The following is an 18,255-nucleotide window of genomic DNA, read 5'->3' as shown; positions in this document are numbered from 1 at the left end:
GAATAACCACTATGAAGACAACAATATTCAATGTATTAATTATTAAAACTGTTCTACTAATTGGTTTTGAAACTGTCTCATTGCTGTTTGTTTCTCAGTAAAATTAATAAAAAAAGTAAAAAAGTAAAATATGAAGGATTCAAGTCTGAGTCTAACTGCTGAATTAACAAGAATCACTAGAGGATATCAAAAGACTTAAGTTACTGTATCTACGAGGAGTGTATAGTGGACAACCATCCAAGTATATATTACATACAACCAACTTATAATAAAAAATAAAGATCATTATGGTCTTTTGATATATAAATTTAAGTTTTGATGTTTTCAACATTATTTTGATTATAAACAGTATATTTCTTCCTTAATGTCTGCAAAAGTAAAGGGAGTTATGATAGATGCAGGAATGGGTAGATAGAAGCAAATGAAACACATTAAAGCAAATAGACATTTTTTGGTGGTGTGCTCCATGCTGAACCTAGGGCTTTGCATATGTGGGGCAAAAGATCTACTACTACGCTACATCCCAGCCCCAAACAGACACTGATGATCTTCTCTGTGCAGATATTATGGAGTCAATCTGTTATCTTTGGCTATCTGATTCTATCTGTTACCTTCCTGACTTCTCAAAGTCATCTTTCTAGGGCTGAGCATCATACTTTCCTGAATCCTCCCAGCACTGGGTGTGAGTTAAAAGGCTCAGTACCATCACTGAACAGAGTGAGCAGAATACAGACAACTCGTGCCCCTCGGTTTGGCAATGGTTCTCTTCTCTTCCTGAAGTCTCACAACGCCACAACTGCCCACCCTGAACACAGTAACAGGAGGATGACTGCAACACATTTTTTAATTAGGAGTTTAGATGTATGCTATCTATTGTTAACTTATCAATTTATCGTTAACATATGACGTACCACCCTGAATTCAATATATTTCACTCCTTTGTCCTTCCATGAATTTCCAAAGCTATAAGCAAGCAGATAAGAACAGAATATTTATTATTGCTTGTTTTAAAAGTCTATCTGGGCACCGGAGAGATGGCTTAGTGGATTAACCGCCTCCCTGGAAGTGCAAGGTTCTGAGTTCAATCCCTGGTTTCGAAAAAAAAAAAGAGTCTATCTGTTAAAATAATAAATACATTTTCAAAACTATTCTTAGGATACAAACAGCCAGCTTCTACAATTCTTACAACATGAAATAATATGAAGGCAGCATTTCCCTTACTAACAAACTACATAAATTATTATCAATATATTCCTCTCCAAAGGCACTCCCTTGGGTGCATTCCAGATATTTTTATGTTGATCTATGTATTTTTAATTTCCTTTGGGATTTCCTGTTTAACCAATGAGCTACATAACTGTACTGTTTAACTTCCGTATGTTCAGAGGTTTTCTTGTCTGTCATTGCCTCCAATCTGACATGGCTAGGGTTAGAAAAAGTAAACTTTATGGCTTTAATTTTTTTTCATTTCCTTCATATGTTTTATGGCATGGAATATGATCTAATGTGATAAATGTTTTGTATTTTTTGTATTTTTTACATGGCATTCATAGTGGTCTCTATGGATATTGTAATGTTTATATGTGTATTGTAAAAGTCTACCGGTATGAACATTTACTACTCACAATTTTTGTTTTACCATCAAGTATGATTTATAACTCTCTTTAGGAAAAGTGTGCTGCATATGTCCATCTTGCTACCTTTTCACTGTTGTTTTTTCTTGTTAATGACACTAATATTCCTTTTGTTACCAATTCCGTTCCTTTTTGGTTGAACTATTTTTTAGGGGAGTTTTATTTTTTGATTTTTGTGACAAGGACCAAATCCAGGGTTTACAGCTTGCTAGGCTAGCATTCTACTGCTGAGCCAAATCCCCACCCATCCATTCCTTTTGAAGAACTTCACTTAGCGATTTCTCTGAGTTTATCCTATTTGGGGTCACACACTCCACTCTGTCAACTGAATTTAACAGAATGAGCCTCCCCAGTGTGGCTGTTTAGTTTTCCAGTTTCATTTTGTTCTTTTTAAATAACTTGAATTTTGTGGCTTGTGTTTTCTATTTTATCTATTGCCTCCCAAGAATTTGTAATTAGTTGCAAAAACATTTTTGTCATAGCTGCTTAAAAATCCTTGTCAGATAATTCCACTGTCTGTTCTATTTCAGTGTTGGAGTCAGTTAAGGCTTTTTATTTCCTCATTCAATTTATGATTTTATTGCTTGATAAACCAGGTGATTTTCTATAGTGTCATGGATGTTTTATCTATTTTGTTCAGAGACTTTGAAATCTATTCAAATCAAGTCACTTTCTTGATCTAACATGGGACTCTTTTCCTTACTTCTGTGACCCATAGCTCCAGTAGCCATTTAATATTTATACGTCTGCAGCCTTAATTTTCCCAGTGTGGTTTCTCCAGGGTGTTATGTTTGGTTTTGTTTTGTTTTTTTTTTGGCCTTCCACCAACTCCTGCTTGTGCTTCCTGAGAAAACTGAAGTGGATTATCAAGGTCAGGCTACAATATACTTATTGGTAGGAGGAGAACACACTGATTTTCCTACCAGTGCTCTCTACCTGCCCCAATGTTTCTGAGCAGGTAGAAGAGTTGAAGACAAGGTAGAAAAGGACTTTCTGGTCCAGGCTGTTTGCTGTGTTTGGATCTCTGCTGGGTTTTTTGTTTGTTATGAGTTCTTTAGTTAGGGAAGAGAGCCTCAAGTTCATAGGGAGAAACAGGCTTACCAAAGTAGGGTATACTTCTTTTTAATGTAACTGATGATCAAATAATTCAAGAAATATGCTTAAAATGACACCAAAAGTCTATGGCAGAGTAAGGATTAAAACTGAGGTCTCAACAGCCAGCAGGAGGAGTCCTTTTATGACATAAACAGCATTCCAAACAATGCATAATTCCTTATTAAAGATTGTTTGCTTTTCTAACTTCACCAAAACAGAAATCATTGAACTTAACATGGTTTCAATAAGTGCTGATGTGAAGAGTTTGAATATAGCTTGCTTAAAATTTTAGTAAACAGAAAAATCAATTGACATCAGCAACTTGTCAACATTTCAACTAACTGATAACCATGAGGAAGACCATTTAAACCCTAATACAGTCAGTAACAAATTAACAGAACTTTCAGTTTCTTCTTCTACAAAATGGAATCATACCTACATTTTAGAACAAAAAAAAGCTGTGTATTTGCTACACATATCAGATGGTCAATAAATGGAAATTGCAGTTTGAAATTTTAGAAAATCTATCTCAAATGGAACTTTTTCTAAAACTTCCAAGTATAGTCTGACTTATTTTTCTTCATATTTATATCTTTTTGCTTTGCAAATTCATTGAATATTTTCAAAATATGTGTAACATAACGAAAACTATATATTGGAACAGTATTAAATCACCTTTGTTCATAAAATGAATACCATCCCTACTCAGGGAACAAAAATAAGCTCTACAAAATCATTGAAGGCATGTGTTCAAAGGTGGGGGGGGGTCACTCCTACTGCACTGCCTTCACAACTGGGTGAGAGAACTGGAGGCTAGCGATTTATAAGAATAAAGGGCTGGGAAACATCTCTTCTCTTAAATCATTTGGTAACGATGCATTTAAACATATAAAAACAAACAAACACACTGATGACAAAACTGTCAAATCAATATAGCAAGTATACAAAGCATACAAAATTTTTTAAAAACCACTTAAACTAAATAGTGTTAATGGAATGAGACACATGTGAGTTTCACTAACTTAAATCTCTAGCTATTGTGTGACTGGTGTTTTTCTACCAATCACAAATTTTTCAGTTTAGTTCCTGTTTTTTGTTTGTTTGAGCCAACAGAAGATAAAATGTAAGAGCTACCTCTGTCTTTCTCACACTTTTCTAAATAATCACATGGTCCAGGACAGTACAGAGCCTGGGCAGGGGCAGCACTCAGTGAGACTGCATCAGTTTGTACTGTTGATTTTGAGCAGCAGACATACAAGCAAGTACGAAACACAACATTGGGCCTATCATCATTCAAGACTCTCCCATGGGATGTACGGAGTAAGCTCAAATTTGACACCACCTACCTTTGCCCAGATTGCAGTTGAGAGTCCAAGAACAGGGCTGGCAGCTAAAATCACAAGAGTCAGCTTCCAACCACGTGTAAATCCCACTATAAAACCAGCCAAAAATGTTGCCAGTGACTGAATAAACATTCCAATTTTGTCACCAATTCCTTCATTAATTTTGGAGATATCACTAAAGAAAACATAATGTTAAGAGCCATGTCAGAATTACAAACACAGAACATTTCTCCTCTATCCAGTTTTGTGTTTTGTTTTGTTGCATTTTGTTTCATTTGCTGAGTGTGGCATAAGTCAGTTCACATCTAGTTTCATTGAGCATTCATATCTGTTCTTATCTAGTTTCATTTAGCAAGGTGTCAGATCCTAGTAGAAAATTTGTCACTGACAACAGAAAACCATAGACCATATGGCCCCAGGAAATGAACATGGTTACTCAAGAAATATACAGTGCAGAAATTTCAAATTGCTTGGAAACCAAATCAGCAAGAATCATGTTATTGGTCTACTGCATACTTTCCTGCACATTCTCCAGGTATTCCTTGATTTAGGTCTACTTCCTCCTTCACTGACAGTCAAGAGTGTCCCACCATCTCATGCCAGGTACACAAGACATGGCTAATACTCAGAAGGAACACAGTCTTCTGAGGGGTGTACTAACATCTCTAAGAGACCTAATGACATCTATCTCATTTCGTTTGCAATAAGAACCATGTCTGATTTACACATCCAACTAGCTACTTACTCTGCGAGGCGGGTATTCAGCTCCCCAACATCACGCACATCAAACCAGCCTATCTCCTGCTTCATGATAGCATGGAAAAACTTTTTTCTAATTTTGTGTATCTGTCTTCCAGCTGCCAGACCCCAAAATGAAACCTGGATGTAAGCAGCAATAAGCACACCAGCACCGATTCCAGTATAATAATAGGCATATCTGAAAAACAGTAAAATAGATCATATCTGCTATTTCCCAGTCAGTGCACCTCTCCTAGACAGACCAATCATTCTTACTTTTATAAATTTCCTCATATCTCAACATCCTTAACAGATAAAAAGGGGATACAACAAGCAGAGTGGATGGTCAGCATCCAATTACATCAGTGTCGATACAGAGGAATGGTTATGAGTGGTTTCCACTTTTCACTGTTCTACAGTCTCTGGAAAGCTGCTGCACCTACCCAAACCTCAGTTTCCCAACTAGTAAAATGAAAATAAAGATAAGAGTAGTAAGGTAGTCACACATGAATATATGTAGGCCAGCGCCTGGCAAAATGTACACAGACAATGCCTGTGGTTGTGAATGAGTGTGTAGGCTATACAGTACCAGGTAAAATGCATCACCATAGACTGGCTACTTTCACTACATCAGCAACAATTGATGGGTGGCAGCTACATGTTTGGAATGGAAAGAAGTAAGCAGATAGTCGCTCATGCTGTGGCTCACAACTCTGTGCCAACTCATGGGGGATTGTGCTACACAGATCTTCTTCCAGGCTACACTTCTGCTATTTCCATGTACTTATCAGAAAAGATATAAATGGGACAGTGGACTTTAGCTCCCAGTTAACTCAATAATTATTATTCAAGTGTTAATAGCAAGAGAGACCTATAAGCAAATCCAATTTCACAAGTAGAACTTGTGCTTTTACAATTAGTACTTTAAGTGATATGTTTCAAATTATTCCTGTATGCTGGTTTTCCCAATGTAAAAAACAATGACTTTCCACAAAAATATCCAGAAGAATTTCAACCTGAAAAATATAAACAATTGGTTTCATAGTCTTCAGAATTCTCATATCATGTATAGAATAATGCAGAATCATTATCTTCTGATTTCCTGAAACATCGTTAGAAATCTGTTATAAACTATTCTAGCAAGTAAACTTCTGAATGTGTAAATCTTTAACACAGATTTCTAGAGGTAAGCTAAGGTCAGAGTGACTGCATTTCTTCCAGGATGTTTTATTTCTTTGTTTAAATGAGATGCTGAATTTTAAAAATTCCTGTTGGCTGATCTTATTACTATATAATTAACAACACCCAAGAGGTAAACTAATAACTACAAATTCTTTGAAGATGATTAAGGTCCTGAATTCAATCCCAGGTACTGCAAAAATAAATAAATAAATAAATAAATAGAAAGAAAAAAGAAAATGATTCATAACTCAAGTATATTTTTTTCAAGGTTACTTTACCCTAATTTTCCTATGTAGGGTATTCTTTATTTCCCACTCCATTCTTACGTGTAATTTACATATCTGACCAACCCCAGGCCCTGCAAGTGTGGGGGAGAGCCTTCTGCTCTGTCCTGCACCCGCCCACCAGTCCAAGTCCAGGCCCTCCGCATGAGAGAGGCCTTTCTCCGTGTTCTCCAGACCTCCCCTGTCCATCCCATAGCCAGCACAGCCCATCCTGTGAGTGAGAACTTCCGCTGGGCTCTTGGGAGTCCTGCAGACCCATCAAAGCACAGCTCTGGTGAGTATGTGGGAGAGCTTCTGCGCTCTCTTGCCTCTGCTCCTCATACCCCTCCAGACCCAGCCCAGACATACAGGCTTGGGGTAAAACCCTGCAGCTAAAATCCATGCAGTGAGACGAGACTCAAAAAGACACATCTAATGCAAGAACAGAACATCTTACCAGAGGGGTTTAGCAGGCCCACCTTCATGGGCCACAACAATAAGGAGCTGAGCATAGTAGCCAGACCCAAGCCAGGCACAACTGCATGAACTAGAACTTGGTATATAGTACCCAAATTTCATTAAGTGATAAAGATATAATTGCACCAAACATCTACACCAAAGGTCAGCGGTCAGTGCTATACGAAATAATAAAGACAAGGAGAAAAATGCAATCTCAAGCCTTGAGCCCACCCATAAAAGGTGCAGAGGACACTAGCTCAGCTGAAATAAATGAATCAATAGCTTCAGAAGTAAATAAACAACAGCAGAAAGATATAGAGGAACACAGAGCAGAATTTCTGGAACAAAAAAAAAGAAAGAAAGAAAAGAAAACTCTGAATTCATAGCATCTGAACTTAAGAATCAAATCCAGAAACATATGGAGGAAACACAATGCCAACCTAGAACAAAAGCAGTGAACACTAGCTTAGCTAAAATATATGAATTCGTAGTGTCAGAAGTATATAAGGACCTGCAGAAAAGTTCAAAGAAACTCAAAGCTGAATTAGTGTCTAAAATGAAAAAAGAAATCTCTGAATTCATAGCATGTGAACTAAAGAATAAAATACAGAAACATATGGAGAAAAGCCCAACCTATAAAAAACTCAGCAGAAAAAGGATTAATAACTGCTTCTAAAGAAGACATTGATGAAAAAATACAGGAGATTAAAAAAATGATGGATTCCTTGAATGAGCAATACAGGAAAGAAATAGATCGCATGAAGCAGAGTCAAAGAGATGCAAAGGAACATAAAATCTCAATCACAAGCCTGCAAAACTATTTGAGTGAAACTGGAGATAGAGTTTCAGATCTTGAAGATGCTGGTGCAGCTAGTGAAAAGATAAGAAAAGATCATTTAAAAACAAATAGGAGGCAGGAAAAAATAATTTATAACCTGCAAGATGATGCAAAGATGAACAATGTGAGACTAATAGGCATCAATGAGAAAGAAGGAGTCAATACAAATGATACACAAAGAATATGAGTAGAAGAAATAGCAGAAAACTTCCCAAATATGAGGAAACAATCTGATATTCAGGTAACTGAAGCATACAGAACTTCACATAACTTCAACCCAATTAAAAATGCACCGAGACATATAATAGTCAAGATCCCAGAAATCCAGCACAAGAATATCATACTGAAAGCCACTAGAGAAAAGAAGCAGATCACATTGAAAGGAAAACCCATCAGAATTAAGGATGACTTTTCTTCACAAACCATGAAGGTAAGAAGAGCATGGAGCAGAGTACTTCAAGTCCTCTATGAAAACAAATTCCAGCCCACACTAATATACCCTGAAAAACTCTCTTTCAAGTTTGATGGAGAAGTGAAATACTTTGATGACAAAGAACAGTTAAAGAATTTCATGATGACAAAGCCAACCCTACACAGACTACTGAAAGATGTTCTAGAGAGAGACCAAAGATCAAAACTCCACCAACGATAACAGAGGGAACCCACTAAATAGGGCAAGCAATTAAAGAGGAGAAAAAGGAGTAAACTACAACAGGTAAATAACACGTCAATCATAAGTCAACATTTCTCAACTATAACCACCAATGTAAATGGACTCACTTCACCAATTAAGAGAAATAGATTGGCACAATGGATTAGGAAACAAAACCCAACAATGTGTTGTATACAAGAAACACACTTAACTCATAAAGAAACTCATAGGCTGAAAATCAAAGGGTGGAAAACAATACTACATGCCCCAGCACTTCAAAAAAAAAAAAGCAGGGGTAGCAATCTTCTTCTCAGACAGTCTCAACTTCAAACCAAGATGATCAAACTAAATAAAGAAGGCCACTATATACTGGTTAGGGGTAAAATTCAAGAGGAAGAAATAACACTCATAAATATGTATGCACCAAACACAGGAGCACCCAACTGTATAAGACAAACCTTAATAGACATGAAAAATCTAATATCCAATACAACAATCTTAACAGGAAACCTTAACACCCCCTGATCCCAAAAAGATAGATCGACCAGACAAAAAATTAGCAAAGAAGTAGCAGAACTGAATGAGAGCTTGGAACAAATGGACTTGGTAGACATATACAGAGTGCTCCACCTAACCACAGTAGAATACACATTTTTTTCAGTTGTACATGGATCACTTTCTAAAATAGACCACATACTAGTACATAGATCATGGTTAAGTATATGCAAGAAAACAGAAATTATCCCATACAAATTATCTGACCACAGTGTAATGAAGCTGGAAATAAATGACAAAAGAAACCAGAAAAATCTCATATATACATGGAAATTAAACAACATCCTATTCAGCAATCAATGGGTTACATATGAAATTAAACAAGAAATTCAACATTATCTACAATTCAGCGAAAATTCATCCACAACTTAACAGATGCGATGAAAGCAGTTCTTAGAAGGAAATTCATAGCTGTGAACTCACACATTAGGAAAACAGAACGGGAACAAATAAACACCCTAATGCTGCACCTCCAACATCTAAAAAAGGAAGAGCAAACCAAACCAAGAACGCAAACACCGGAAGAAATCATAAAGATTAGAGCAGAAATTATTTCAATTGAGATGAAGAAAACAGTTCAAAGAATTAACGAATCAAAAAGCTGGTTCTTTGAAAGTTTAAATAAAATTGACAAGCCCCTAGCCAACCTCATTAAAAAGAGGAAAGAAAAAATGTAAATACAAGCAATAGGGAATGAAAAGGGTGTAGCTACTACATACTCAGTGGAAATTCAGAAGATTATCAATAGCTACTTTGAGAATCTTTATGCTCACAGAATAGAAGACACAGACAAAATGGACAAATTTTTAGAAAGATACAAATTACCAAAACTGAATCAATATGATATAACAACTCTCAATAACCCAATAAATGCCAATGAAATATGAAATGTAATAAAGAGGCTGCTAACAAAGAGAAGTCTAGCTCTTCATGGATTCACAGCTGAATTCTACAAGAAATTCACAGAAGATATAATCCCTACACTCCTCAAACTCTTCACTGAAGTTGAAAAGGAGAGAGTTCTCACAAAATCATTCCTGGAGGCAAGTATTATACTGAATCAAAAACCAGAGAAAGATGCAACAAAGAAAGAGAACTACAGACCAATCTCCCTCATGAACATAGATGCAAAAATCCTTAATAAAATCCTAGCAAATAGAATACAGTAAATCACCAAGATGATACAACATAACCAGGTAGGATTCATTCCAGGGATGCAAGGATGTTTCAATATTTGAAAATCTATAAATGTAATACACTGTATCAATAGAGCAAAAACTAAAATCCACAGATCATCTCCATTGATGCATAAAAGGCTTTTGACAAAGTCCAATACTCATTCATGTTCAAAGTCCTACATAAAATTGGAATAGAAGGCCTCTACTTCAATCTGATAAAAGCCACCTAAGACAACCCAATGACTAATATAATTCTCAATGGGGAAAACCTGAAATCTTTTACTCTCCAATCAGGTGCAAGACAAGGATGTTCTCTATCACCACTCCTATTCAATACAGTTGTGGAATCATTAACTAGAGCCGTTAGACAAGCTCGAGAAATAAAAGGAATAAGAATAGGTAAAGAAGAAGTGAAACTATCATTATTTACAGTTCACATGATACTTTACTTGGAAGCCACAAAAAAAACTCAACCAAGAAGCTACTGGAATTGATAGACAAATTCCGTAGCATAGCAGGATACAAAGTCAACACCCAAAAGTCAATAGCTTTCCTCTACACAGATAACAAACACACTGAGAGGAAAATTAGAGAATCAATACCTTTTACAATAGCCCCACAATAAATGAAATACCTTGGAATTCAACTAACAAAAGAAATCAAAGATCTTTCCATAGAAAATTACAGTACTATGAAAAAAGAGATTGTAGAGGATTTCAGAAAATAGAAAGATATTCCCTGCTCCTGGACAGGAAGAACCACCATCGTGAAGATGGCAGTGCTCCCAAATTGTTGTTAGATTTAATGCAATCCCTATGAGACTACCAACAACATACATTGCAGACCTAGAGAAATTGTTCCTAAAATTTACTTGGAACCAAAAACACCTAGAATAGCAAAGGCAATCCTGGCCAACAAAGACAAGGCAGGAGGAATTATAATTATGACTTAAAATTATGTTACAAAGCTACTGTAATAAAATCAAGATGGTATTGGCAACAAAATAGACTTGAGGATCAATGGAATAGATTAGAAGGTGCTGAAGCCCCTACGAACACACTCAGCTGACTATCTTTGACAAAGGGGCCAAACATACTCATTGGAAGAAAGATAGCCTCTTTAACAAATGGTGCTGGAAAAACTGACTCTTTACATGCCAAAAACTAAAACTTGATCCAGGTCTATCACCATGCACTAAGCTAAAGTCAAAATGGATTAAAGATCTAAACATTAAAACAAAGACACTAAATCTCCTGGAAGGGAAAGTAGGAGGAACTCTTGAAGACATAGGGGTAGACAATGAGTTTTTGAACAAAAATTAATTACATGGGAAACAATTGAAAGAATTAACAACTGGGACCTGCTCTCACTGAGAAGTTTTTCCACATCAAAAGAAATTACCAACAAAATGAAAAGACAACCCACAAACTTCAAAAAAATAAGTAATAAGTATAACTAATAAGCACTCAAACAAAGGTCTGTTCTCTAGAATTTATAAAGAGATAAAAAAACATTAGGGCCCCAAAATTTAAAGACCCAGTCCAGAAACTGACATCCGAGATGAACACACACTTCTCAGAGGATGAAATTAAAGCGAATAAATTTATGAAAAAATGCTCCTTGTCACTAGCCATCTGTGAAATGCAAATTAAAACAACACTGAGATACCATCTCACCCTAGAAAGAATGGCTATCAGAAAGAAATCAACCAACAACAAATGTTAGAGCGGCTGTGGGGAAAAGGGAACACTTCTCCACTGTTGGTGGGAGTGTAGACTGGTGCAACAATTATGGAAGTCAGTGTGGAGACTCCTTAGAAAATTAGGACTGGAAAGTGCATTCAAGCCTGCTATCCCCCTACTGGGACTTTTCCCGGAGGATCTGAAAGCATCGTATCATAGTGATATATGCATATCTATGTTTATAGCAGCACAACTTGTGATAGCTAGATCTTGGAAACAACCAAGATGCCCATCACATGTGGAATGGTTAAAAAAAGATGTGATACTTTTATATAATGGAGTATTACTCAGCTATAAAGAATGATAAACTCGAAGCCTTCATATTTAAGAGGATGCCATTTGAAGATATACTGATAAGTGAAATATATCAGACCTACGTGTGTAATTACTATATTGTCTCCCTAGTATAAGAACTTAAAAGAGGAATTACATATAGAAATTTACAACACAAATAAAAGGAAAGTGAGAACTTGAGGATTGGACAATGAGGAGTTGGCAAGAAGAAAAGCTGGGAAACATGACAGGGGCAAAGCCATGCATCTGTACACTCGAGGTGGGTGGGGCAGTGATTCTGGGGTACATCGGCATGTTTTTGAGACTAGCAGTTGGCTGATGAGATTCTCCCCCTGACTATCTGTATATGCTTGTGTCTGTGAGCCAGGTGGCTGCACTGATGTCTCATTCATATTTATTTCTCAACGAAAAAAAATTAAGTCTAATTTAGGCTAACCTTGACTTGAGTACAAATGTAGCAAATATCTTCCTTCCAAAAAATGCTACATGTAGCTTTTTTAAAAATCTAACACTGGTATTACTATCCTGAAAACTTCAATTTTTATTATAACACAAAGTTTTAAGCCTTATTTTGAACTAGCAGAGAAAACATGAATAAAATAATAGTGAGCAAAAGGTCTAATTACGTGGTCATCTCTTCCTCTAGATGTCCGAAGATCAGGGTTTTGTTGATCATACCTAGATAATCACAAAACAAACATATAACATTAATGTCTCTTTGGTCTCCATCAGAAATCAGCACAAACAAATGAATTAAACACATTTCATGATATAATTTACATACAAATAAGTGAAACTAATTTTTAATGATTTGTAAGCCTTGTGGCATCCATTCAAATACGTCCTTGCTAGTTGTAACCCCACAGTCTAAATTCTCTTACGTGTATTTGCAAGAAGAAATCACACCGAGTAATAAGTATCAAAGCATACTTGACATGTAAATACATATGTAAAGTACAACACTCATGTCTCCATTACTAAGTTTCATTTAAAACTTACCAAATACAAATGCAACGAACACCAGTAAACATCATTTAGTATTAGCAAATACTACCATTTTTGGACCACATTAAAAAGTCCCTCATAATTTTAACTACCACCCTTGCAAACATGGACAAATGCAAGTAATCACTATTTTGTGTAGTTGTACATATATTTTCCACGATAAATTTTCCACAACACTGTATGTATGTAACTATTTTCTCAAGCCATATCTATTTTAATAGTGTTCTGTAATTTACTGTTACATATAATCCTACATTAAACATATCTAGCAACACACACACACACACACATATATATATACACACACACACACACACACACACACACACTATAGTAAGTAGTTTATAGTTATGTGTCACAATTGTGACTGCCAGATTAATGGAGAGACATAATTTAAACTTGTAGTCATTGCAAAAGAGGTTAGGTTAAAGTGTGAAAGTACCTTGTACTGAGCTGCACAGGTATGGAAAAGGGCAAGAAAAGGGTTTCCGCAGCATTACCAATATGGACAGAAGTCTATCTGAAGAACACATGTGCTAGTTTTTCTGGATATGTGGATATAAAGAAGGTAATGTGGCCAAAAAGAGAGCTTGAGCCAGGCTGTTATTGTGAATGAGACAAAACAAACAGACAGGCACAGGTTTTAGATACAGTCCAGTCCAGGAAAATTTAGCAGCCAGCAATCTACAAAAATAAATGGAATTCAGAAATTAAGGAACCTGAGTTGCTGCCATCACATAGCATGAAAGATCTGAGTGAGAATGGAGAATACACACAGGATTTATATAGGAAGAAGCTATAAACTGTGTAGAACTGCATCTAATGCAATGAAAGAATAGCAGAAATAAAATGAAATCAAGACCACAAGCTTGGGGTGGGAGGTGGCTCAGTGGAATAAGCACTTCCCTGGCAAGTGCAAGGGCCTGAGTTCATCCCCCGTTCCACAAAAAAAAAAAAAAGGTCCCATGCGTAAGCATCTGCAGTCAAACACACACACACACACACACACACACACACACTGGTCTAGATATATGAGGGAAAGTCATTAGTTCAGCCTGGAACAACTGCATTTTGTACTGCCTGGAACATTTAATTGAAGAAGTCCAATAAAGGCTCAGACTGTGAGTAACTAATTATGCAAGAGTATAGGAATACGAGTTCTGATCTAAGAGATATTGCTAAGTTCAGAAAAGCAAAATCATCTCTCCTTATCTGTAAGGCCAAGATAACAAGTAAGAAGAAATGGAAGACCAAGCTCAGATCCACAGGAAAGCTAAATTCAATGCTGAGACAGAAATTAGGAAGCAACAAAGAAACACAGACGTAGCCAAGCACATAGAAATTTGCTTCATGTTCTTCCTATAACCATAAATCTTTCAAAGCTGATTTTTATTTTACTCCATGAGAATTTTTTATGCTTTATATTTTCACAAATACAAGCAGAAAAGGATCAAATCTAGACCAATTTTCAAGTCTATTTTTTTCTGCTTATGTTACAATAGAAAATTCCTTAACTAATATACTTGGGGCTAGAGGTATTTCTTTCTGACTATGGAATGTTGCAGATCTTGAAATATTTGCATAGATGTTGCCAGCTAAATATCTCTGATTAAAAGAAAAAACAGAATGAGCGCTGACATTCAGAAATTTCCAATTTGGGGACATTTTAAGTATTGCATTCTTCATATTAGTTAGGCAACATGTACAAGTTTTTTCAGTTCTAAAGATTTGGCAATAGCGGTTTATCTGTTAAGAAGCATTTTCTCATGGATCAAATAGTTAAACAAAAATCCAAGGTCAAAATTGGCTTCTGTGTATTCATGTGTATAATCATGCCATGTACATACCTTCCTTCATTAAAAGAAAACTTTGCTGCCAAATTTCTTTTAATTCTACTTCAACCGTATGAAAGTAGACCTTTCAGAATGAAGAATGGGCATGCAGGTCCTTTGACAGAGGCAATTTTGGCTAGTCAAAAAATGGACTGAAGACATCATTTTGTTTACACCTATTTCAATCTACAATTTTTTCGAATGAATCTTCAATAACTAAAAGCTACTGATCCTAGTGATATGATCCTATTCTCTGAGGCCCTTTCAAAATTCTTTCCTCACGATGTACTCTCATAAAACCTAAACTTTCAAGCTGAAATTACCTCAGCGATAACACAGTAGAGGAACATTTTATTTGTATAACTGTCAAAGGCTACTGCTGAAACCTACTAAGAAAGACAAAATTTGAACAATACGTAAAATTAATCTTGCTTTGGTAGGAAAAGGTAGAATCTCTCTGAGTTATGAAGCACTACCAGCCAAATCATCAGGATGGAAAGTTAAATGCAGATGAGTTTATTTTAATAAAGTATTTGTTAGACTTTAGGTTATTTTATTTTCTTCGGGCATCCAAAACCTAATTATCCTGGTTCTTGTGCTTTATTTTACCTGTCTCCCTGCAGGTTGTTTCATTTTCTTTCTTTTTTTTTTTCCAGAATTCTATTCATGCTCCTAGGGAGACTTTTACAGCTTTTGTGATCCCAAATCTACATCTAGAACTACTGAATTCCTGTCCTTTTTTATAGTTAATATCCTGGTTCAGGTTCCCCTCATTTCACCTCTGGTCTATCAAAAGTCTCTGACTTCTCACTCCATGAGGCTCTTTGCTTTCTCACATTTTAACTTTGGAATCAACACAAAATCCTATCTATCCTATTTGTAATCTTCAACGACATCTTTCATCACAAAGGGTATAAAATACAAAACTCAAAACACATATTAATCATTTTGTAATCTTTCCACAACACACATGTGACACAATATATTTGCAACATCGACCAATGATTTCTCAGATATTTCCTTCATCCTCACACCTTTCTCCTCTCACTTTAGTGGACACAATATTCTGCCTGTAACTGTCACAGCAGAGAGTTACTGCAGCATAAAAGGAAAGGGTGTGTAGGTTTCTTTTTGGCTTTAGTGTACTCAAAACCTACCCCCATTCAGGGTGGAGAGGAACCCAAGCATGCAAAAATATTTTGGTTAAGCTTCATTAGGCTGTGCTTCACCTTTTTAGACTGCAAAATATTTTCCTCATGCTGTGAAAAGACACCGTTGAGAACTGACAACAGCTTGAGCAGGGGAGGGTCCAGGAAACGGAAGCCTCTTGTTATGTTTTATATCTGGATGTGCGGCCAAAGCTCATGGCTTAGGGACAAGGTTTGCGGAAGCTGCCTGGACTATGGTACAGTACACCTAGCTGGGTGCTGTGAAGTGCTAGTCACAGTGGCGTCACAGGGAGGGCATATTTCTCTAGTGAGTTCCTCCCTTCTCACTCTGCTTCTATGAAGTGAGCAGTCCTCTTCTACCCAAACCCTTCTACCATGCAGCCAACCATGCAAAGACTAAAACTTCTAAAGCATTAGCCAAAATAAAGATTACCTCCTGAAAGTTGAGAGGGTCAGGTATAGTGTCTCATTAATGAGTAACTACCTAAGAAACCTACCTTTTTCTATGCACACAGACCCTGGAGTGGGACTGCAGACAGGGATTTTTACATAGCATGTGCAGAAGACAGCCTCAGGCTAGCAAGCCAGGGCCTCTTTGTGTCTAGAGAGATTCAAAAGGTACAGAAGAATCCCAAGGTTCCTGAAGATGGGGAACCACAGCACATGACAAGGCCTGTATAGAAGATGATGCTGAACTCCTGGCCATCTCACACATCTGGAACTACACTGGCCTTCTGGATAAACCTTAATAACAAGTAACAGTTACCCTTAGACTGGATTTCCACCACATTTGCTAATGACAGACTCAAATTAAAATTTTGTTGTTACATTTTTTTAACCCTTCGGTTCTGATATAACTCACTCACTATGCAGCTTTCCAACCTACAATCCCCGTTACCTCCCCCATCTTCTTTAGGTTTCTCCTTTTCTATGGAGCACCTTCTTTAAGCTTGCAGAGGGGTTTGCTGTTCTCTATTCTGTCCACTCTTCCTCCCACAAGTCATTTACTCCTCTCTGCCTCAATGTCCTTCATCAAATTTTTTCACCTGGAAATCACTCTTCCATAAATGAAGCAAAACATCACTTTTTCTTAAGTGGCTTATCCTTAGGAGAGTGACTGATCTTGTCATAGATTTTCATAGTAATTATCACAATTCTCAGGACGCTTGGGGTTTGTGTTATGTTACATTTTAATCTGACCTGTACATCTCAATGTGTTCACTAATAACTACTGAGGTCTGAAGAAAAGAGCAAAAGGTGTGTGATTACTGATATCTTCCCAAGGTGACTGAGGTTAGGGTACAAGGGTGATCTTCAAACCACCTTCCACAGGGCCTTAGGGATGGCACTGTTATAGATAGTAGTGTTGTCACCTACAATGATAGCTACTTTTCAAATTGCATTAGATTTCTGTTCTAACAGGAAATTCTTTCACTTTCAGGCTCCAATTATCATGTGATAAGGTAGTAATATTAAAGTGTCTACCAAGGTTTCCCTAGTTCTCCCCTTTTTTCCTTTGTATCATTTTCCTCATGTAAAAAGCTGAAATAAACCAAGTAAGCCACAAATGAACAAGATAATTTTATAGAGTAATAAATAACTAACTGACTGAACTCCCAGCCTAGGAACTCAGCTCTGTGGCTACACTGTGTGTCTCTTCAGCTGTGGTTCCTTCATATGTGAAATGATGGATCTGGGTCAAATACTATTCAGGTTTCTTACAAAATTCTGTGATTCAGTCTTGTAGTTATTCAAGCCAATTCTTAAGCACATAAAATGGGTGAGATACTGCAGCATGTCTTTGTTTTTGTTTGTATGTTTTGCTATTTTTACAATGGATTCTAAAGATAATACTTTCGCTAATCTACTCTTTTATTACTTTTTAGATCAGTCTCCAAACAATTCCCACTCCAAAAATCATACTACATTACTCACAAAAGAAGAACAAGCTTCTTGAACCCTAAAGTTTTCAATAAAAATTAACTGCCAAAATAAAATAGTCCTAAATGCTTCACTATTAATAACCAATTTTCTAAAAATTTATTTTTTAGCAATTTTTCCAGTTAAATGGTTAAAGATAATGGAAAACATGCACAAATGAGTGAAAATTGTTGAAAAATTTCCATTGTGAAAAGTTTTGTGATTCAGGGTTTCAATGTTAACGTAATATTGTATGACTGTATTCAAGAGGCTGTCATTGGAGAAAGATGACAATATTTTCTTTGCTTACAGTATCAGTCTTCAAACATATACAAGATCTACACAAAAGTTATATG

General features: G+C 36.4%; 1 protein-coding gene across 1 annotated transcript in view; it reads right to left on the bottom strand.

The window, feature by feature from the left end:
- Positions 1 to 18,255, bottom strand: part of LOC101572667 (multidrug resistance protein 1-like) — a gene marked incomplete at its 3' end in the record, with an annotated part of 109,232 nt that overhangs the window by 69,594 nt on the left and 21,383 nt on the right. The window contains exons 4-6 of the mRNA XM_023708704.1: positions 12,600 to 12,651; positions 4,818 to 5,009; positions 4,076 to 4,247 (exon numbers count right to left, since the gene is read on the bottom strand). Of these exons, the coding sequence (XP_023564472.1) occupies positions 4,076 to 4,247; positions 4,818 to 5,009; positions 12,600 to 12,651 (416 nt within the window). The remainder of the gene's footprint in view (positions 1 to 4,075; positions 4,248 to 4,817; positions 5,010 to 12,599; positions 12,652 to 18,255) is intronic.

The sequence above is a fragment of the Octodon degus genome, unplaced genomic scaffold (genome assembly GCF_000260255.1).
Source record: "Octodon degus isolate 3935 unplaced genomic scaffold, OctDeg1.0 scaffold00481, whole genome shotgun sequence".
Taxonomy (NCBI): domain Eukaryota; kingdom Metazoa; phylum Chordata; class Mammalia; order Rodentia; family Octodontidae; genus Octodon; species Octodon degus.
This window is presented reverse-complemented; position numbering and strand designations above follow the sequence as displayed.